General features: G+C 42.1%; 1 protein-coding gene across 1 annotated transcript; it reads left to right on the forward strand.

Annotated features, from left to right (window-relative positions):
- Positions 1 to 310: 310 nt before the first annotated feature.
- On the forward strand, positions 311 to 15,064 carry LOC138906224 (uncharacterized). Its single transcript, XM_070194754.1, has 6 exons — positions 311 to 637; positions 12,774 to 12,992; positions 13,110 to 13,370; positions 13,554 to 14,186; positions 14,335 to 14,500; positions 14,658 to 15,064. The coding sequence occupies exons 1-6, from the start codon at positions 311 to 313 to the stop codon at positions 15,062 to 15,064; spliced, it is 2,013 nt and encodes a 670-aa protein (XP_070050855.1).
- Positions 15,065 to 17,750: the final 2,686 nt, after the last annotated feature.

Raw genomic sequence — 17,750 nt, forward strand, 5'->3', positions numbered from 1 at the left:
CAAAGAAGACCACAATGAATTAGTTAGAGAAGATAGCCAACATATTTTTTGAGGTGAACAGAATATCCTTTACTGATGATGAACACCCCAAGGAGGGAGCCGGGCACAATAGGGTTTTGCAGATGATTGTCAAATGTAAGGGGAACTATGTAAAGCGAGTCATGGTTGATGGAGGCTCGAGTGAGATGTATACCCTCTCTCTACCTTGCAAAGCATGAAAGTCAATACAAATAGAATTCGACCCAACAATGTGTGCATCCAGGCTTTTGATGGCTCAACGAGAGATACCATTGGGGAGATCCACCTTACCATGACAGTTGGGCTGGCTGATTTTGAAATTGTCTTCCAAGTAGTGGACATGGAAACTTCTTATAACTTTCTTCTTGGAAGGCCATGGATGCATATGGCTCGAGTTGTGCCATCTACCTTGCATCAGATGCTCAAGTTTGAACATGACAAGAAAGAAAATATTTTTCACAGAGAAGACGAGCCATCCATTTATAAAGACTCGTTAATCTCGTGTATTGAGGCCAAGAAAGGGTGTGAGTCCATTGTCTACCAGGTTTTCGAAGTGGTTGTTGTGGACCATGTTGAGGAAGGAAAGCCTATTCTGCATCCTCGTCTTTCCGCCACATCTGTAATGGTGGCTGCACTTATGCTAAGACAAGGTTATGAGCCAACAAAAGGCTTGGGGGCATCATTGCAAGGAATTTTGGAACCCATTTCTCCGTTCAGTAACAAAGGTACTTTTTGTCACGCCCCGAACCTAGGAGCGAGACAAGCACCTGGTGCCTCACCTAACCTGGCGTACCAAATTGCGACTAAGGGACTCTGAACATATAATGTCATACTTTGGCCATGGAGCCACCTTGCAAGATAATTTGCGAAGCAAAATATAAAACTGAATGGAAACTAGTGCTAACTAAACCTCAATATAAAGTTAGGCCGACAAGGCCGTCATAGCTACTACAACTGACAAACCATCAAATATACATACCAGGCCTACAAACCCAACATACTGCACTAACCAACAGGATATGTCTACAAGCCTCTACTGATAGATATATTGTGATCGGAACAGGGCCCCGACCTACCCATATTATATATATAAATACATACGTAAGATGCACACAAAAACCTAGACCCGATAACTCCGAAGGATGTGGAGCTTACCGATCAGGCTAAACTCTGGAAACACCTACTGAGGAGGTCTACTCGTCTGTCTATCTGAACCTGCATGCATGAAATGCAGCGTCCCCGGAAAAGGGACGTCAGTACGAAATAATGTACCGAGTATGTAAGGCAATAACATAACTGAAAATCGAAACTGAACTGATAATATAATAACTGGAAGTAACTGGGAGTCAAAGATGATCTGGAGATATACTTACCTGCTGATAGTGACTAAACTCCTTCAATATAGTAAGTAAAATAAATGTCCGACCCTATAAGGCTCGGTACGTGTAAATGCTCGGCCGTAGTAGGCTCGCTCATAGGCGCTCGGCCATACTGGGCTCTGTATCTCAGCCATCCTGGGCTCGCTCATAGGCGCTCGGCCACAGTAGGCTCGGTATATATAACTTACCATCTGATCAGAGGTTGCCCAATAGGGGCCTGCCCACCGATTATAGCTCAATGGTGGTGAAAATAGTGTAATACTGTATATATATAGACCCTCTACTCTCTTGACTGAATAAAGACAAAACTAAACTGAATATGAAGTCTCGATAAGGAATAATATTGTAACTTATGAGACTAGAATAATGTGAATAAATTCATGAATACGAACTTATCTTTATGTCTCATTATTAACACATGTAGCTACGAGATCATGCCAAAATGAAGGAAGGGCTTAGCCTTAACATACCTTATCACAATCTTTCCAATCACCAAGTTGAACTCACCTCTTCGCACCTTAATCTATAAGAATGATAATAATACTATCGATAAGTTACGAAAGTTACAACTATCGCACAACGAACGACAAACTTATTTTGTATTAAAACGGGCAGCATCTCCCCTATAATCCTTACTTCCTCCAAATTCAAGATAACACCAACAATACAAGAACAGAACAATGACAACATATATACATCATTTTCCAGCCCTATATACACCATCAAATACTACAAAACAGCCCAACACACCCCAATCTCTTCATACACAAAACGACTACCGTAGTAGTGTCAAACAACCCGAAAATGTTATGACGAACGACCAGCCAACCACCCTACATTTATATGGTGTTTCTACACCCCCTTCCTCCTCCAAAACTCCACAAAACAGTAGGAAAACACGCAGCCCAACAGCAACACAAAACAGTCCACAAAACAGTCCGCTACAAGTGAATAACTCGAACTCACGGCTTCCGATCACAGTCCCGTGAGTTCTCACAAGTATAGAACGACTTACCATGAATTTATAGAAGAAAAACTGGATGAAAGAGAGCATTAAACTCACCTTATTTGTTGGATAACTCAGCTCCTATCTTGGTTCTTCAAACTCTAGGTTTTACCTCCAATTAGAACTTGAAAGGGAGAGAAAATCAATTAGGGTTTGTGAAAAATTTTGGGAGGATTCTTTGCAGAGCTTATGTCTGGTTATTATGCTCTATTTTAAGTCTAATATATGAAGAAAATAGGCCTTTAAAAGGCCTCTTTGGACGACCCGAAATGGCCCATTTTGGGGCTTTCATTTAAGCAAGTAGGTGACACACCTACTTGTCACCTAGCAGCTTGCGCAGTATCGCAAAAATGCCCATCTCTCACTACTCCGATGTTGTATTGACAAACGGTTTAATGCATTGGAAAATAGACTCATAGATATTTAATTTTATGGGTGGAACACCCCATAACTCTAAGTATATTGGGAGAAAATTGCAGTTACATTTGACCCAAAGTTTCAGTAAAACTTATGAGTGTAACTTGTGATGACTTTCATCGGCTTTTGTTCCACAACTCGCTTGACATTAAAACATAACACACGGATGTCATACGACTAATATAAATCATAACATAATCTCCTTATCATGTTAATCACCCTAGTCTCACCCCAAAGGTACATGTTATAACATTCCCAACTTGTCGACTTTCGACGAAACATTGTTTTATTCAATTGCTTTAGCTTCTGAACAGTCCAACCCTCTTTGTACTTGTTGTTCATGATCTTCAATATTTGTAACCTCATAGGTAACATGATTAACTTACTTTATATACTTTTAAATATTATCTCATTTTTGGTCCTACATTAGTTTGCTTACGATGCATTTTTACGTACAAATATATAGGGTGTAACATCACTCCCCCCTTGGGAACATTCGTCCTCGAATGTTTACTCTTAGAGACTTTGGAAAACTTTGCGAGAGTATCCTTCGTACACTAGGTTAAAACCAACCTGCACGCAGCCAGAAAACATACTATGCATGCCACACATGGCCAATCTTTATAAATAGTAGCAATGTGCCTCACCGACCGTAAATCATAAATATTGAAAGTGAAAAATAAAAGCTTACCTGATGACCTGCTAGCCTGAATAGAGCTGTGTTGTAGCATCCCATCTCGAGCCATATCTTCAGTTTGAAATAGGTGGGGGTATTTAGACTTCATTTCTCCCTCCGATTCCCACGTCATCTCTTCTACATTCTTGCTCCTCCATAAAACCTTCACGGAAGCTACCTCCTTATTTCATAGCTTGCGGATTTGTCGGTCTAGGATGGCAACTGGAATTTCCTCGTATGACAAGTCCTCTGTAATCTGTACGTCATCCGTGGGCACCACTCGGGTAGGATCGCCAATGCACTTCCGTAGCATAGATACATGAAAAACCGGATGGACAGACTCCAATTCTGAGGGCAACTCTAACTCATAAGCTACTTGGCCCACTCTCCGAATGATCCTATAAGGCCCAATATACCGTGGGCTAAGCTTGCCTTTCTTGCCAAACCTCATCACGCCCTTCATAGGTGATACCTTTAAGAATACCCAGTCGTTAATCCTGAACTCTAAGTCTCGTCGCCGCACGTCAGAATATGACTTCTGATGACTCTGAGCTGTCAACAGTCGCTCCCGGATAATCTTTACTTTCTCTATGGCCTGCTGAACCAGGTCTGGCCTATGTAACCCAGATTCTCCAACATCAAACCACCCTATAAGAGATCTGCACTTACGCCCATATAAAGCCTCGTATGGAGCCATCTGGATACTGGAGTGGTAACTGTTATTATATGCAAACTCGATAAGAGGTAGATATTCATCCCAACTTCTTTTAAAATCCAACACATATACTCGTAACATATACTCGAGCGTCTGAATTGTGCGCTCGGCTTGTCCATCAGTCTGTGGATGAAAAGCTGTGCCGAGATTCACCTGAGTCCCTAGACCTCTCTGAAATGACCTCCAAAAATGTGCTGTAAACTGAGCCCCACAGTCAGATATAATAGAAACTGGTACTCCGTGTAGCCGCACTATCTCCTTAATATATAACTTTGCATAATCTTCTGCTGTATATGTAGATCTCACCGGTAGGAAGTGAGCTGATTTCGTGAGCCTATCGACTATCACCCATATGGAATCGAACTTACGATTAGAACGAGGTAAACCTGTGATAAAGTCCATGTTTATTGCCTCCCATTTCCATGTCAGGATCTCTATAGTCTGCATTAGCCCTACAGGCTTCTGGTGCTCTACCTTCACTTGCTGGCAACTAGTACATTGGGCGACAAACTCAGCAATGTTCTTCTTCATATCGTTCCACCAGTACACATCCTTAATGTCATGATACATCTTCGTCGACCCAGGATGGATGGAATACCATGAATAATGTGCCTCTGACATAATCCTGTCTCGTAGCCCTGCTACATCTGGAACACACAAACGACCCCTATATCTGAGAACCCCATCTCCCTTTAGCTCTAACAGTGGCTTCTTCTGCTGCGGAACTCGCTCTCTCAGCTCGACCAACTCTGGGTCCTCGTACTGCCTTTCCTTGACTTCCGCTATGAGGGATGATTTTGTAGTGTTTTGGAGTACAACTCCACCATCCTCAGAATCTACTAACCGAACCCCCAACGAAGACAATTGATGAATCTCTCTAGCTAATTGTCTTTTCTTGGGCTCTACATATGCTAAGCTACCCATAGATCGGCGACTTAAGGCATCTGCTACAACATTAGCTTTCCCTGGATGGTAGAGAATGTTAACATTGTAATCTTTCAATAACTCAAGCCATCGCCTCTGTCGCAAATTCAACTCTTTCTGCTTCAAGATATATTGTAGGCTTTTATGATCAGTAAATACATCAACATGAACAACATATAAATAATGCCGCCATATCTTAAGTGCATGGACAACCACAGCTAACTCGAGGTCGTGGGTCGGATAATTCCTCTCGTGCTTCCTCAACTGCCTTGAAGCATACGCAATTACCTTCCCATGTTGCATCAGGACACATCCTAACCTGACACCTGATGCATCACAATACACGGCATAACCCTCTAGACCCTCTGGAAGTGTTAGAACTGGAGCTGAGGTCAACCTGTTCTTAAGCTCTTGGAAACTCCGCTCGCAAGCCTCTGTCCATTGAAACTTAGTTTCTTTCTATGTCAACTTCGTCAATGGTGCCGAAAGGGAAGAAAAACCCTCTACGAACCTCCGATAGTATCCTGCTAAGCCTAGAAAGCTACGAACCTCTGTCGGAGTGGTAGGTCTAGGCCAAGATTTCACGGCCTCAATCTTCTGAGTGTCCACCTTTATCCCTTCATCTGATACAATATGCCCCAAGAATGCTACAGACTTCAACCAGAACTCACATTTAGAAAACTTAGCATACAACTTACGTTCACGGAGGGTTTGGAGTACCGCTCGCAGGTGGTCCGCATGCTCATCCTCTGAACGGGAATAAACCAGAATATCATCAATAAATACTATCACGAACAGATCTAAAAATGGCCGGAATAGGCTATTCATCAAGTCCATAAATACAGTGGGTGCATTAGTCAACCCGAAGGACATGACAAGGAACTCGAAGTGGCCATATCGGGTCCTGAAGGCTGTCTTCGAAATATCTTTTTCCCGAACTCTGACCTGGTGGTACCCCGACCTCAAATCTATCTTTGAAAAGCATCTAGCCCCCTGCAACTGATCAAACAAGTCATCGATCCTTGGAAGTGGATACTTATTCTTAATAGTTACCTTGTTCAGCTGCCTATAATCGATACACATCCTCAGCGAGCCGTCTTTCTTCCGCACAAATAGTACTGGTGCACCCCAAGGTGAGGTACTGGGCCTGATGTAACCTTTCTCCAGCAAATCTTTTAACTGCTCCTTCAACTCCTTCAATTCGCCAGGTGCCATTCTATACGGAGGGACGGATATTGGTTGAGTTCCTGGAAGCAAATCGATGCTAAAATCAATCTCTCGCTCTGGAGGAATACCTGGAAGCTCATCTGGAAACACATCTGCATACTCTTTGACTACGGGAATAGACTGAAGTGTAGGTATCTCAGCATCTGCATCTCTAACTCGCACAATATGATAAATGCACCCTTTTGCGATCATTTTCCTCGCCTTCAGATAGGAAATAAACCTACCTCTGGGTGTTGGTGTATTACCTACCCATTCAAGGACTGGCTCACCCGGAAAATGAAATCTGGCTGCCTTTGCTCGGCAATCAACTGTGGCATAGCAAGCTGCCAACCAGTCCATGCCCATGATAGCATCAAAATCCATCATCTCTAGCTCAACTAGGTCAGCTGAGGTCTGACGACTACAAATTGTCACCGTACAACCTCGGTAAACCCGTCTAGCAATAATCGATTCTCCGACCGGTGTAGATACCGCAAAAGGATCACTTAGTATTTCAGGCACTATACCAAACTTCCTCGCGACAAATGGGGTAATATACGATAAAGTAGATCCTGGGTCTATCAAAGCATAAGCATCGTGAGAGCAAATGGTTAATATACCTGTCACAATGTCTGGTGAAGACTCCTGGTCCTGTCGACCTGCTAAAGCATAGATACGGTTCTGATTACCACTTGAACTGGAACCTCTACCTCTGCCCCAACCTCTACCAGCCGAAGACTGAGACTCGCGCCCTGAAGGATGCACTGACATAGATGATCCTGTTGCTGAACTCGCTGGTTGTGCCATTCCCCCCGAATATCTATTTGGGCAATCTCGCATCATATGCCCTGGACGCCCACATGTATAACAAGCATCAGAACCTGCTCGGCATTGGCCCAAGTGTCCTCTACCACAGATGTCACACCGTGGAGGAAATGACCATGTCTGCGCAGATCCTCGCTGTCGCTGCAAACCCGACGCCCGTGAGCTCTCACCTGGTCCTGACTGAGTATAACGGTCATACTTGTAACCCTGTAACTGAGGTGGCAGAGGCCTAGGTGGCCGTCCGAAGTACTGGGTCCTATAACTACCATGATATTGCTCCTGAGACCTGGGAAATCTCATCCTCTTACGTTGCCCTTGCTCAGCCCTCTTTGTACCCTGCTGCCGACGCCTACCCCTTTCTATATTCTGGGCGAATGCCTGAATCCGGGAGATATCCATACTATCCTGCAATGCAGCGGTGGCACATGCCTTGGTTAACTCTGGGGCTAACCCTGCTATAAACCTGTGAATCCTGTCCCGCATAGTAGCAACTATGGATGGTGCATATCTGGCCAATGAGTCAAAACGGAGACTATACTCTCGAACACTCATATTACCCTGCTTGAGGGCTAGAAACTGATCGACTCGAGCCTGTCGGATCTCCCGTGGTAAGTACTGGTCAAGGAAGGCATCTGAAAAATTCTCCCAAATAGCTGGAGGTGCATCACGTCCCCTGGACCTCTCCCATCCCTCGTACCAAAGGATGGCTATATCTCGGAGTCGAAAAGCTGCTAGCTCAACTGCCTCTTTCTCCGTGGCATGCATAACACGAAAGATCCTGTGAAGCTGATCTATGAAATCCTGCGGGTCCTCCCTCTGATCTGTCCCCGTGAACTCTGGGGGACTCAAAGCAATAAACTCTCGGACCCTTGAACTCCCAGACCCCTCAGAAGTTCCTGCACTAGCTGATGCCCTAGCCTGTTGCTGGGTAGCTACCAACTGTGTCAACAAATGCACCGCACTCCTCAAGTCCTGATCTGATGGAAGTGGAGGGGGAACTGGATGTGCGGTTTCCCTAGGAATCTCCGTAGTTGGTGGAGGAGCCGGTAATGGCTGAGTAGGGGTCTCACCTTGAGCCTCAGACTGGGCCCCATCTACTGGGGGTACCCTGCTGGTCCCCTCACCTACTGCTGTATCTCTCCTCTGGCTAGCCGTAGTCTTCCTAGTCACCGTCATCTGTGCATGCAAACACCAACACATAAGTTTAATTCAAATTTCCTATAACTCAGTTCTATAGCACGATTTAGATTTCAAAGAAGGGTAACCAACTCCTAAATGCCCTGTAGTTCCCTGCTTATATAATGTGGTGCACAACACATCTATAAACAAGACCCTACTAGACACGGCTTGTAGACTCCCTAGGACAGAACTGCTCTGATACCAAGTTTGTCACGCCCCGAACCTAGGAGCGAGACAAGCACCTGGTGCCTCACCTAACCTGGCGTACCAAATTGCGACTAAGGGACTCTGAACATATAATGTCATACTTTGGCCATGGGGCCACCTTGCAAGACAATTTGCAAAGCAAAATATAAAACTGAATGAAAACTAGCGCTAACTAAACATCAATATAAAGCTAGGCCGACAAGGCCGTCATAGCTACTATAGCTGACAAACCATCAAATATACATACCAGGCCTACAAACCCAACATACTGCACTAACCAACAGGATATGTCTACAAGCCTCTACTGATAGATATATTATGATCGGAACAGGGCCCCGACCTACCCATATTATATATATAAATACATACATAAGATGCACACAAAAACCTAGACCCGATAACTCCGAAGGATGTGGAGCTTACCGATCAGGCTAAACTCTGGAAACACCTACTGAGGAGGTCTACTCGTTTGTCTATCTGAACCTGCATGCATGAAATGCAGCGTCCCCGGAAAAGGGACGTCAGTACGAAATAATGTACCGAGTATGTAAGGCAATAACATAACTGAAAATTGAAACTGAACTGATAATATAATAACTGGAAGTAACTGGGAGTCAAAGATGATCTGGAGATATACTTACCTGCTGATAGTGACTAAACTCCTTCAATATAGTAAGTAAAATAAATGTCCGACCCTATAAGGCTCGGTACGTGTAAATGCTCGGCCGTACTGGGCTCTGTATCTCGGCCATCCTGGGCTCGCTCATAGGCGCTCGGCCACAGTAGGCTCGGTATATATAACTTACCATCTGATCAGAGGTTGCCCAATAGGGGCCTGCCCACCGATTATAGCTCGATGGTGGTGAAAATAGTGTAATACTGTATATATATATAGACCCTCTGCTCTCTTGACTGAATAAAGACAAAACTAAACTGAATATGAAGTCTCGATAAGGAATAATATTGTAACTTATGAGACTAGAATAATGTGAATAAATTCATGAATACGAACTTCTCTTTATGTCTCATTATTAACACATGTAGCTACGAGATCATGCCAAAATGAAGGAAGGCTTAGCCTTAACATACCTTATCACAATCTTTCCAATCACCAAGTTGAACTCACCTCTTCGCACCTTAATCTACAAGAATGATAATAATACTATCGTTAAGTTACGAAAGTTACAACTATCGCACAACGAACGACAAACTTATTTTGTATTAAAACGGGCAGCATCTCCCCTATAATCCTTACTTCCTCCAAATTCAAGATAACACCAACAATACAAGAACAGAATAATGACAACATATATACATCATTTTCCAGCCCTATATACACCATCAAATACTACAAAACAGCCCAACACACCCCAATCTCTTCATACACAAAACGACTACCGTAGTAGTGTCAAACGACCCGAAAATGTTATGACGAACGACCAGCCAACCACCCTACATTTATATGGTGTTTCTACACCCCCTTCCTCCTCCAAAACTCCACAAAACAGTAGGAAAACACGCAGCCCAATAGCAACACAAAACAGTCCACAAAACAGTCCGCTACAAGTGAATAACTCGAACTCACGGCTTCCGATCACAGTCCCGTGAGTTCTCACAAGTATAGAACGACTTACCATGAATTTATAGAAGAAAAACTGGATGAAAGAGAGCATTAAACTCGCCTTATTTGTTGGATAACTCAGCTCCTATCTTGGTTCTTCAAACTCTAGGTTTTACCTCCAATTAGAACTTGAAAGGGAGAGAAAATCAATTAGGGTTTGTGGAAAATTTTTGGGAGGATTCTTTGCAGAGCTTATGTATGGTTATTATGCTCTATTTTAAGTCTAATATATGAAGAAAATAGGCCTTTAAAAGGCCTCTTTGGACGACCCGAAATGACCCATTTTGGGGCTTTTATTTAAGCAAGTAGGTGACACACCTACTTGTCACCTAGCAGCTTGCGCAGTATCGCAAAAATGCCCATCTCTCACTACTCTGATGTTGTATTGACAAATGGTTTAATGCATTGGAAAATAGACTCATAGATATTTAATTTTATGGGTGGAACACCCCATAACTCTAAGTATATTGGGAGAAAATTGCAGTTACATTTGACCCAAAGTTTCAGTAAAACTTATGAGTGTAACTTGTGATGACTTTCATCGGCTTTTGTTCCACAACTCGCTTGACATTAAAACATAACACACGGATGTCATACGACTAATATAAATCATAACATAATCTCCTTATCATGTTAATCACCCTAGTCTCACCCCAAAGGTACATGTTATAACATTCCCAACTTGTCGACTTTCGACGAAACATTGTTTTATTCAATTGCTTTAGCTTCTGAACAGTCCAACCCTCTTTGTACTTGTTGTTCATGATCTTCAATATTTGTAACCTCATAGGTAACATGGTTAACTTACTTTATATACTTTTAAATATTATCTCATTTTTGGTCCTACATTAGTTTGCTTACGACGCATTTTTACGTACAAAAATATAGGGTGTAACACTTTTGGCTTAGGTTTCAGGCCAAGACAAACAGATGAATATAAAGTCAAGCACAGCAAAAATAATGGGTGGGTCTTGCAGCAACCGATCCCTCATATTTTCTACATTTTTGTCGAGCCATGACTCCAAGGGGACCAAAATTCCTCGGCACAGGAAAATATTGATGAAATTTGCTATGGCCTCAATAAGATGTTTTCTAAAGTGAATATGATCCAGGCTGGTGAAGGCACTAGTCGTGTCGATATGTAACTAATTGCCCCAGACACCATGTCCTCAAGACCTTAAGATCGAAAAGTTCCAGCTTGGAATATGCTTCAACTCTTCAGAGTAAGAGGAACAACAGAGGGAACAGATAACTATCTTTTCCCGAGGAAACAATACAAGTCAACTTCCCCAGCTGTAAAGTTACTGCCTGCATACGCTATAGTGCAGAAACAGTGCAACAGTCAATTTTATGGGGAGTGTCTTTTACCTACCTTGCTCACATTATCCTAGTGATGTCACAAATGCATTATTAACATCAAGGAAGGTAAAACAAATCACTTGTTCACTTAGAGAAATCATTGAAGCTCTCATACAGTCATTGATGATCAATCAATCAACTCTCAAGTGATCAAGAACGAAGAACAGCACTACTACGGACCAGTTCCCTACAGCAAGTCATTGTATGTCCTTAGTTGAGTTGTAACTTTGTAATAGTTCTTAAATTGTATTTCCTACTTAGCTTGTTCAGAAGTACTCTGTAGGAAAGCCTTTATAAACCTTAAACCTTTGTGTTTGAGTCTTGGCTAGAGTTAGTCGAGTTGTAAAGTCTTTGTAATAGAGTTATTACAAAGTAGATTGTAATAGAGTATTACAAGTTAGTGAGGGATTAAGAGGTTAATTCCTAGCTTGCATAGGTTGTAATCGAAAAGTTGCTCAGTAGTGAAGTTGAAATCCTACAAGGGTAGGTCGTAGTTTTTTAATCCCGTTGAGCTGGGAATTTTCCACGTAAAATTCCTCTTGTCATCTACTTACTGTTGTGTGCGTGTGTTCTAAGTGGAACTGATAGAGAACCTGGTTCTCTATAGAGTTTGGTGGACCCTTATATTCTATCAATTAATATCAGAACAGGTTCTTTCTATCAGGTTAACACCTAGAAAAGATCCTCATGGCTGCTCCTCCAAACTTCGAAGAAGGCCAGTCTACTTACAGACCACCTAGGTTCAATGGAAAGTATTACGGATGGTGGAAAACTAGGATGCACGACTTCATCATGGCTAAAGATTCTGAGCTATGGGATATCATATGTGACGACCCTTTGTTCCTACCAAGAATCTTGGCGACCCAGCTGTAGCCATTCCCAAGACGAGGAAGAAATTCAATGACGCTGATCAAAAGGCCATAGAAAAGAACTTTCGTGCAAAGAAAATTCTTGTTTGTGGCATTGGTCCTGATGAATATAACAGGATATCGGCATGCCAATAAGCAAAAGAAATCTGGGAGGCTCTTCAGACAGCTCACGAAGGAACAACACAGGTTAAGCAATCCAAGATCGACATGCTCACAATTGAATATGAGCTCTTTAGGATGAAAGATGATGAATTCATCCAAGATATGCACACTCGCTTCACCTCCATCATTAATGAGCTTCACTCTCTTGGTGAAACTATTCCAAGAAATAAGCTTGTCAGGAAAATCCTTAGTGTTCTGCCCAGTTCTTAGGAAAGCAAAGTGAACGCCATTACAGAGGCAAAGGGCTTGCATACACTGACCATAGATGAACTTGTTGGCAATCTGAAAACATATGAAATAAAGAAGAAGAAGGACAATGAAAGAAGAGAACCCAAAAGGGAGAAGAATCTGGTCCTCAAGATAGACAACAATGATTTAAGTGGTGAGGATGGTGATATGGCTTACTTGACAAGAAGATTCCAGAAGATGGTTCGCAGGAATGGAGGCATTCCAAAAAGGGGAAACTCTAGCAAGCCAAAATATTATGACCTCTGTCATAAATGTGGCAAGCCAGGATACTTCATCAAGGAGTGACCTCTCTTAAAGCAAGATCAGTGCAAAAAAAACTATGACAAAGCAGCCAAGAGGAACCCGGTTCCTGATAAACGCTTCAAGAGAAAGAATGTCGCTGACAATGTTGTAAAGCAAGCTCTTGCTGCATGGGGAGACTCTTCCAGCGAATCTGAAGAAGAAAATGATCATGGTGATAGTTCAATGATAGCGGTGAACAGTGAAGCAACTGAGTATGACTCAATCTTTGCCTTGATGGCTCAGTCTAATGATGATGAAGATGACGATGATGATGAGGTAAATTTTCTAGATGTTCAGAGAAATCTGAAATCTTATTCTCCTAAAACACTCATGTCTTTGGAAAATGTGTTAATTGATGCCTATCACAGTCTTATAAATGATAAAGATACTTTAACTGTGGAGTTAGGAGAAGCATAACAAATCAGGGATGACTTAGTAATCGTTGTTGTTGATTTAAAGGAAACAATTGAGAACCTGAAGAAAGAGAAGGATGCCTTAGATGAAAAAATTGCAAATATAGAACATGAAAGAGATGATCTAATGGTCGCTGTGGTAGATCTAAAAGAGACCTTTGAGTGTGTAAGAAAGGAAAATAAAGTCTTAGCTGAGAGAGTTGCTAACATTGAGCATGAGAGAGATGACCTATTAGTAGTGGTAGTGGACTTGAAGGAAACAATTGGAGAACCTAAAATAGAGAGTAGGCTTGAAAATTCTCAAAAGAGAAAGGAAGTTGCAATCGAGGCACACATTAAGCTTGAAAGTGAGTTAAATTCAGTGAATTCTAGTCTGTATGCTGAGCTAGAGAAAAACAAACAACTTCATAAAGAACTAGGAAGAGTGAAGAGTGATCTTGAAAAATCACTCAAGTGGACCTGGTCCTCTGATGCTATCACTGCCATGTACACCAACAATAGGGGAAACAGGCAGGGGATTGGGTTCAAGAGGGAAAAGATTCCCTACAACCCTCATAGCAAGTATGTTATTGTACCTGATAGTTGGCTTTGCACTCACTGTGGCAACACTGGGCACTTTAAAGAAAACTATAAGGCCAGATTTCAATCACAACAGAAAAATAAAGTGTTCGCTGAAAAAGTAACTACTGGTAGAGAACCTGGTCCCTCATATAAAAAACGCATGATGCCTGCTTGGACCAGAAGATCTCTCATTTACCCCTTTCCTCATTACAAGGGACCCAAACTCGTTTGGGTTCCTAAGTCTAACTCCTGATTTTCTTGTGCAGGGAACAGTGAAAAGAAGCAGCCTACAATGGTACATGGATAGTGGCTGCTCAAAGCAAATGACTGGAAGTACAAATGATTTCCTTTCACTTAAAGCCCTGAAAGAGGGAGTGTATCCTTTGGAAATGGAAAGAAAGGATACATTCTTGGAGTTGGAAGGATCGGGAAGTCTCTCTCACACTCAATCGAAAATGTGTACTACGTGAACGGGTTGAAGTACAACTTTCTAAGTGTTTCCCAGATCTGTGATAAGGGAAACAAGGTAGAATTTGTGTCAAAAATATGTACAGTCACAAACATAGTGACTGGTGAGGTGGTGCTATAGCAAAGAGATACAAAAATATCCATGTTGCTGATTTTGAGTCTCTGCAGAATGGTGATCTCAAATGTCTAAGTGCTATTGATGATTATGCTGAATTATGGCATAGGAGGCTGGGTCATGCAAACTTCACGTTGCTGAACAAATTGGTCAGGAAGGACCTGGTTCGTAGTCTGCCCAAGTCGAGTTTCAAGGATCACAAAGTGTGTGACGCATATGTAAAAGGCAAGCAAGTTAGATCCTTATTCAAGCCCAAAAAGGAAGTCAGTACCTCAAAGTCACTTGATCTTCTTCACATGGATCTATGTAGACCCATGAGGGTGGCAAGCAGGGGAGGAAAGAAATATATCTTCGTTATAGTTGACGATTACTCCAGATTCACCTGGACTCTATTTCTCAGAACCAAGGATTAAACCTATGAAGTGTTTGTTGCTTTCGTCAAAATGATTCAAGTGAAGATGGGTAATAATGTAGCTTGCATCAGGTTTGATCATGGGACGGAGTTCAACAACGCCAAATTTGATGAGTTCTATTCTGAAAATGGTATCACTAATAATTTTTTGGCTCCAAGAACACCTCAACAAAATGGTGTTGTGGAGAGGAAAAATAGAACTCTTGAATACATGGCAAGGACAATGTTGATTGACAGTGGGATCGCAAAGAATTTCTGGGCAGAAGATGTCAATACTGCTTGCTACTTGGTGAATAGGTGCATGATCAGGTCCCTTCTGAACAAGACTCCATATGAACTGCTGAATGAAAGGAAGCCCAAGCTGATATATCTAAGGACTTTTGGGTGTAAATATTTTGTCCTCAACAGTGGAAAGGAAGCTCTTGGAAAATTTGATGCCAAAAATGATGAAGGAATCTTTCTGGAATACTCATCCTAAAGCAAAGCTTACAAAGTATACAACAAAAGGACTCAATGTGTTGAAGAGAGTATACATGTGATCTTTGATGAATCTCACCTCTCCTGTGAGAAGGGCATACGTGTTGACCAAGATGGAGAACCTTTATCTGTTCCAGGTGAAGTTATTGACATGACAAATGGAAAGGCAGACATGATGAGTCATGTCAAGGAATCCAGTAAAGATGATGCAAATATATCTCCATCCATTGGAGAGGAACCTGGTCCCACGATCATAACAACTGAAGCTAAAAATAGAGTTGCTGATACAGTCCAAGGTACTCCACTTGCTGAAGTAACAAGCAGCCAAGAACCTCAGTTAGATATTCCTGGGTCCTCTACAAATGAGATTCAGGTACCAAACTGGAAGCACAAAAGCTCACATCCTCTTGATAACATAATCACCCCTCTTGACTCAGGTGTTCAAACCAGATCAAAAGCCAGAAATTCACTTGCCTTTTCAGCCTTTATTTCTCAAATAGAGCCCAAAAACATTAAAGAAACATTTAAAGATGCAGACTGGATCACATCCATGCAAGAGGAGCTACATCAATTTGAAAGAAACTAGGTATGGCACCTGGTCCCTCGACCTACAGATTGAACCATCATAGGAACCAGGTGGGTATTCAGGAATAAAATTGATGAGTTTGGAAATACAACAAGAAATAAGGCAAGGCTTGTAGTTCAAGGCTACAATCAGGAAGAAGGGATCGATTATGATGAAACATTTGCTACAGTTGCTCGAATGGAAGCCATTAGAATTCTTATCGCCTTTGCATCTCATATGGAGTTCACACTGCTCCAAATGGATGTCAAAAGTACATTTCTAAATGGCTATCTGAAAGAAGAAGTCTATGTCAAGCAGCCTCCTGGTTTTGAGATCCATGAGCATCCTGAGCATATGTTCAAACTGGACAAGGCATTGTACGGGCTAAAGCAGGCTCGCCGGGCTTGGTATGAAAGGTTGTCAAAATTCCTTCTAGAAAATAGATTTACAAGAGAAAAAATTGACAACACTCTTTTTTTGAAGAAACGAGGGAGGAACCTGCTCATTGTTCAAGTATATATTGATGATATCATCTTTGGATCCACAACTGACTCTCTTTGTGAAGAATTTGCAAAACTCGTGGGGAGTGAGTTCGAGATGAATATGATGGGCGAATTAAATTTCTTTCTAGGACTTCAAGTGAAGCAATCTCAGAAGGGAACATTGATAAGTCAGCAGAAGTATATCAAGGAATTGGTGAGAAGGTTTGACATGGAAGCATCAAAAGTCATCGACACCCCTATTGCCACATCTACCCGTCTAGACATGGATGAACCTGGCTCCCTTGTAAATCAGACCATGTATAGAGGGATCATAGGGTCACTCTTGTATCTTACTGCAAGCAGACCAGACATTGTGTTCAGCGTGGGCCTTTGTGCAAGGTTTCAATCCAATCCAAAGGAATCTCATCTGAAGGCTGCCAAGAGAATATTGAGATATCTCAAAGGAACACAGGACCTGGTTCTCTACTATCCCTCAGGTGACAACTTTGATCTTATTGGGTATGCTTATGCTGATTATGCAGGATATCTAGTGGACAGGAAAAGCACATCTGGAATGGCACATTTACTGGGTTCTTGCCTAATCTCGTGGGGTACAAGGAAGCAAAACTCAGTGGCGCTCTCAACTGCAGAAGCGGAATATGTAGCAGCTGCTTCTTGCTGTGCTCAATTGTTGTGGATCAAGCAGCAACTGGAAGACTTTGGAGTGTTCTCACATTGTGTGCCTCTCCTATGCGACAATACAAGTACACTCAATATGGCCAAAAATCCAATCCAACATAAGAGAACCAAGCATATTGACGTGCGTCATCACTTCCTCGGAGACAATATTGAAAATGGGCTCATTTGCATGAAATTCTGCAGCACAGAAGATCAAATTGCAGACATATTTACCAAAGCCTTGAGTAGAGAACATTTTGAAAGAAATCGTCTGGCTCTGGGATTGATAAAGCCCAACTGAGAACCTGGTCCCTCGATGATTGGCTATGAAAGACATGTTCAGGTAAATTTAGCTAAAAAGTATTTTCTGGAAAAGTCTAACTCATCTCTATATCGTTACAGGTAGACACGCATGATCATTACAAAGCAAATAGGCACTTGATGCAGTATGCGCTGGTAAAAAGGGCAAAGCTTCTAGATGCAAG

Source organism: Nicotiana tomentosiformis, chromosome 2 (genome assembly GCF_000390325.3).
Source record: "Nicotiana tomentosiformis chromosome 2, ASM39032v3, whole genome shotgun sequence".
NCBI lineage: Eukaryota > Viridiplantae > Streptophyta > Magnoliopsida > Solanales > Solanaceae > Nicotiana > Nicotiana tomentosiformis.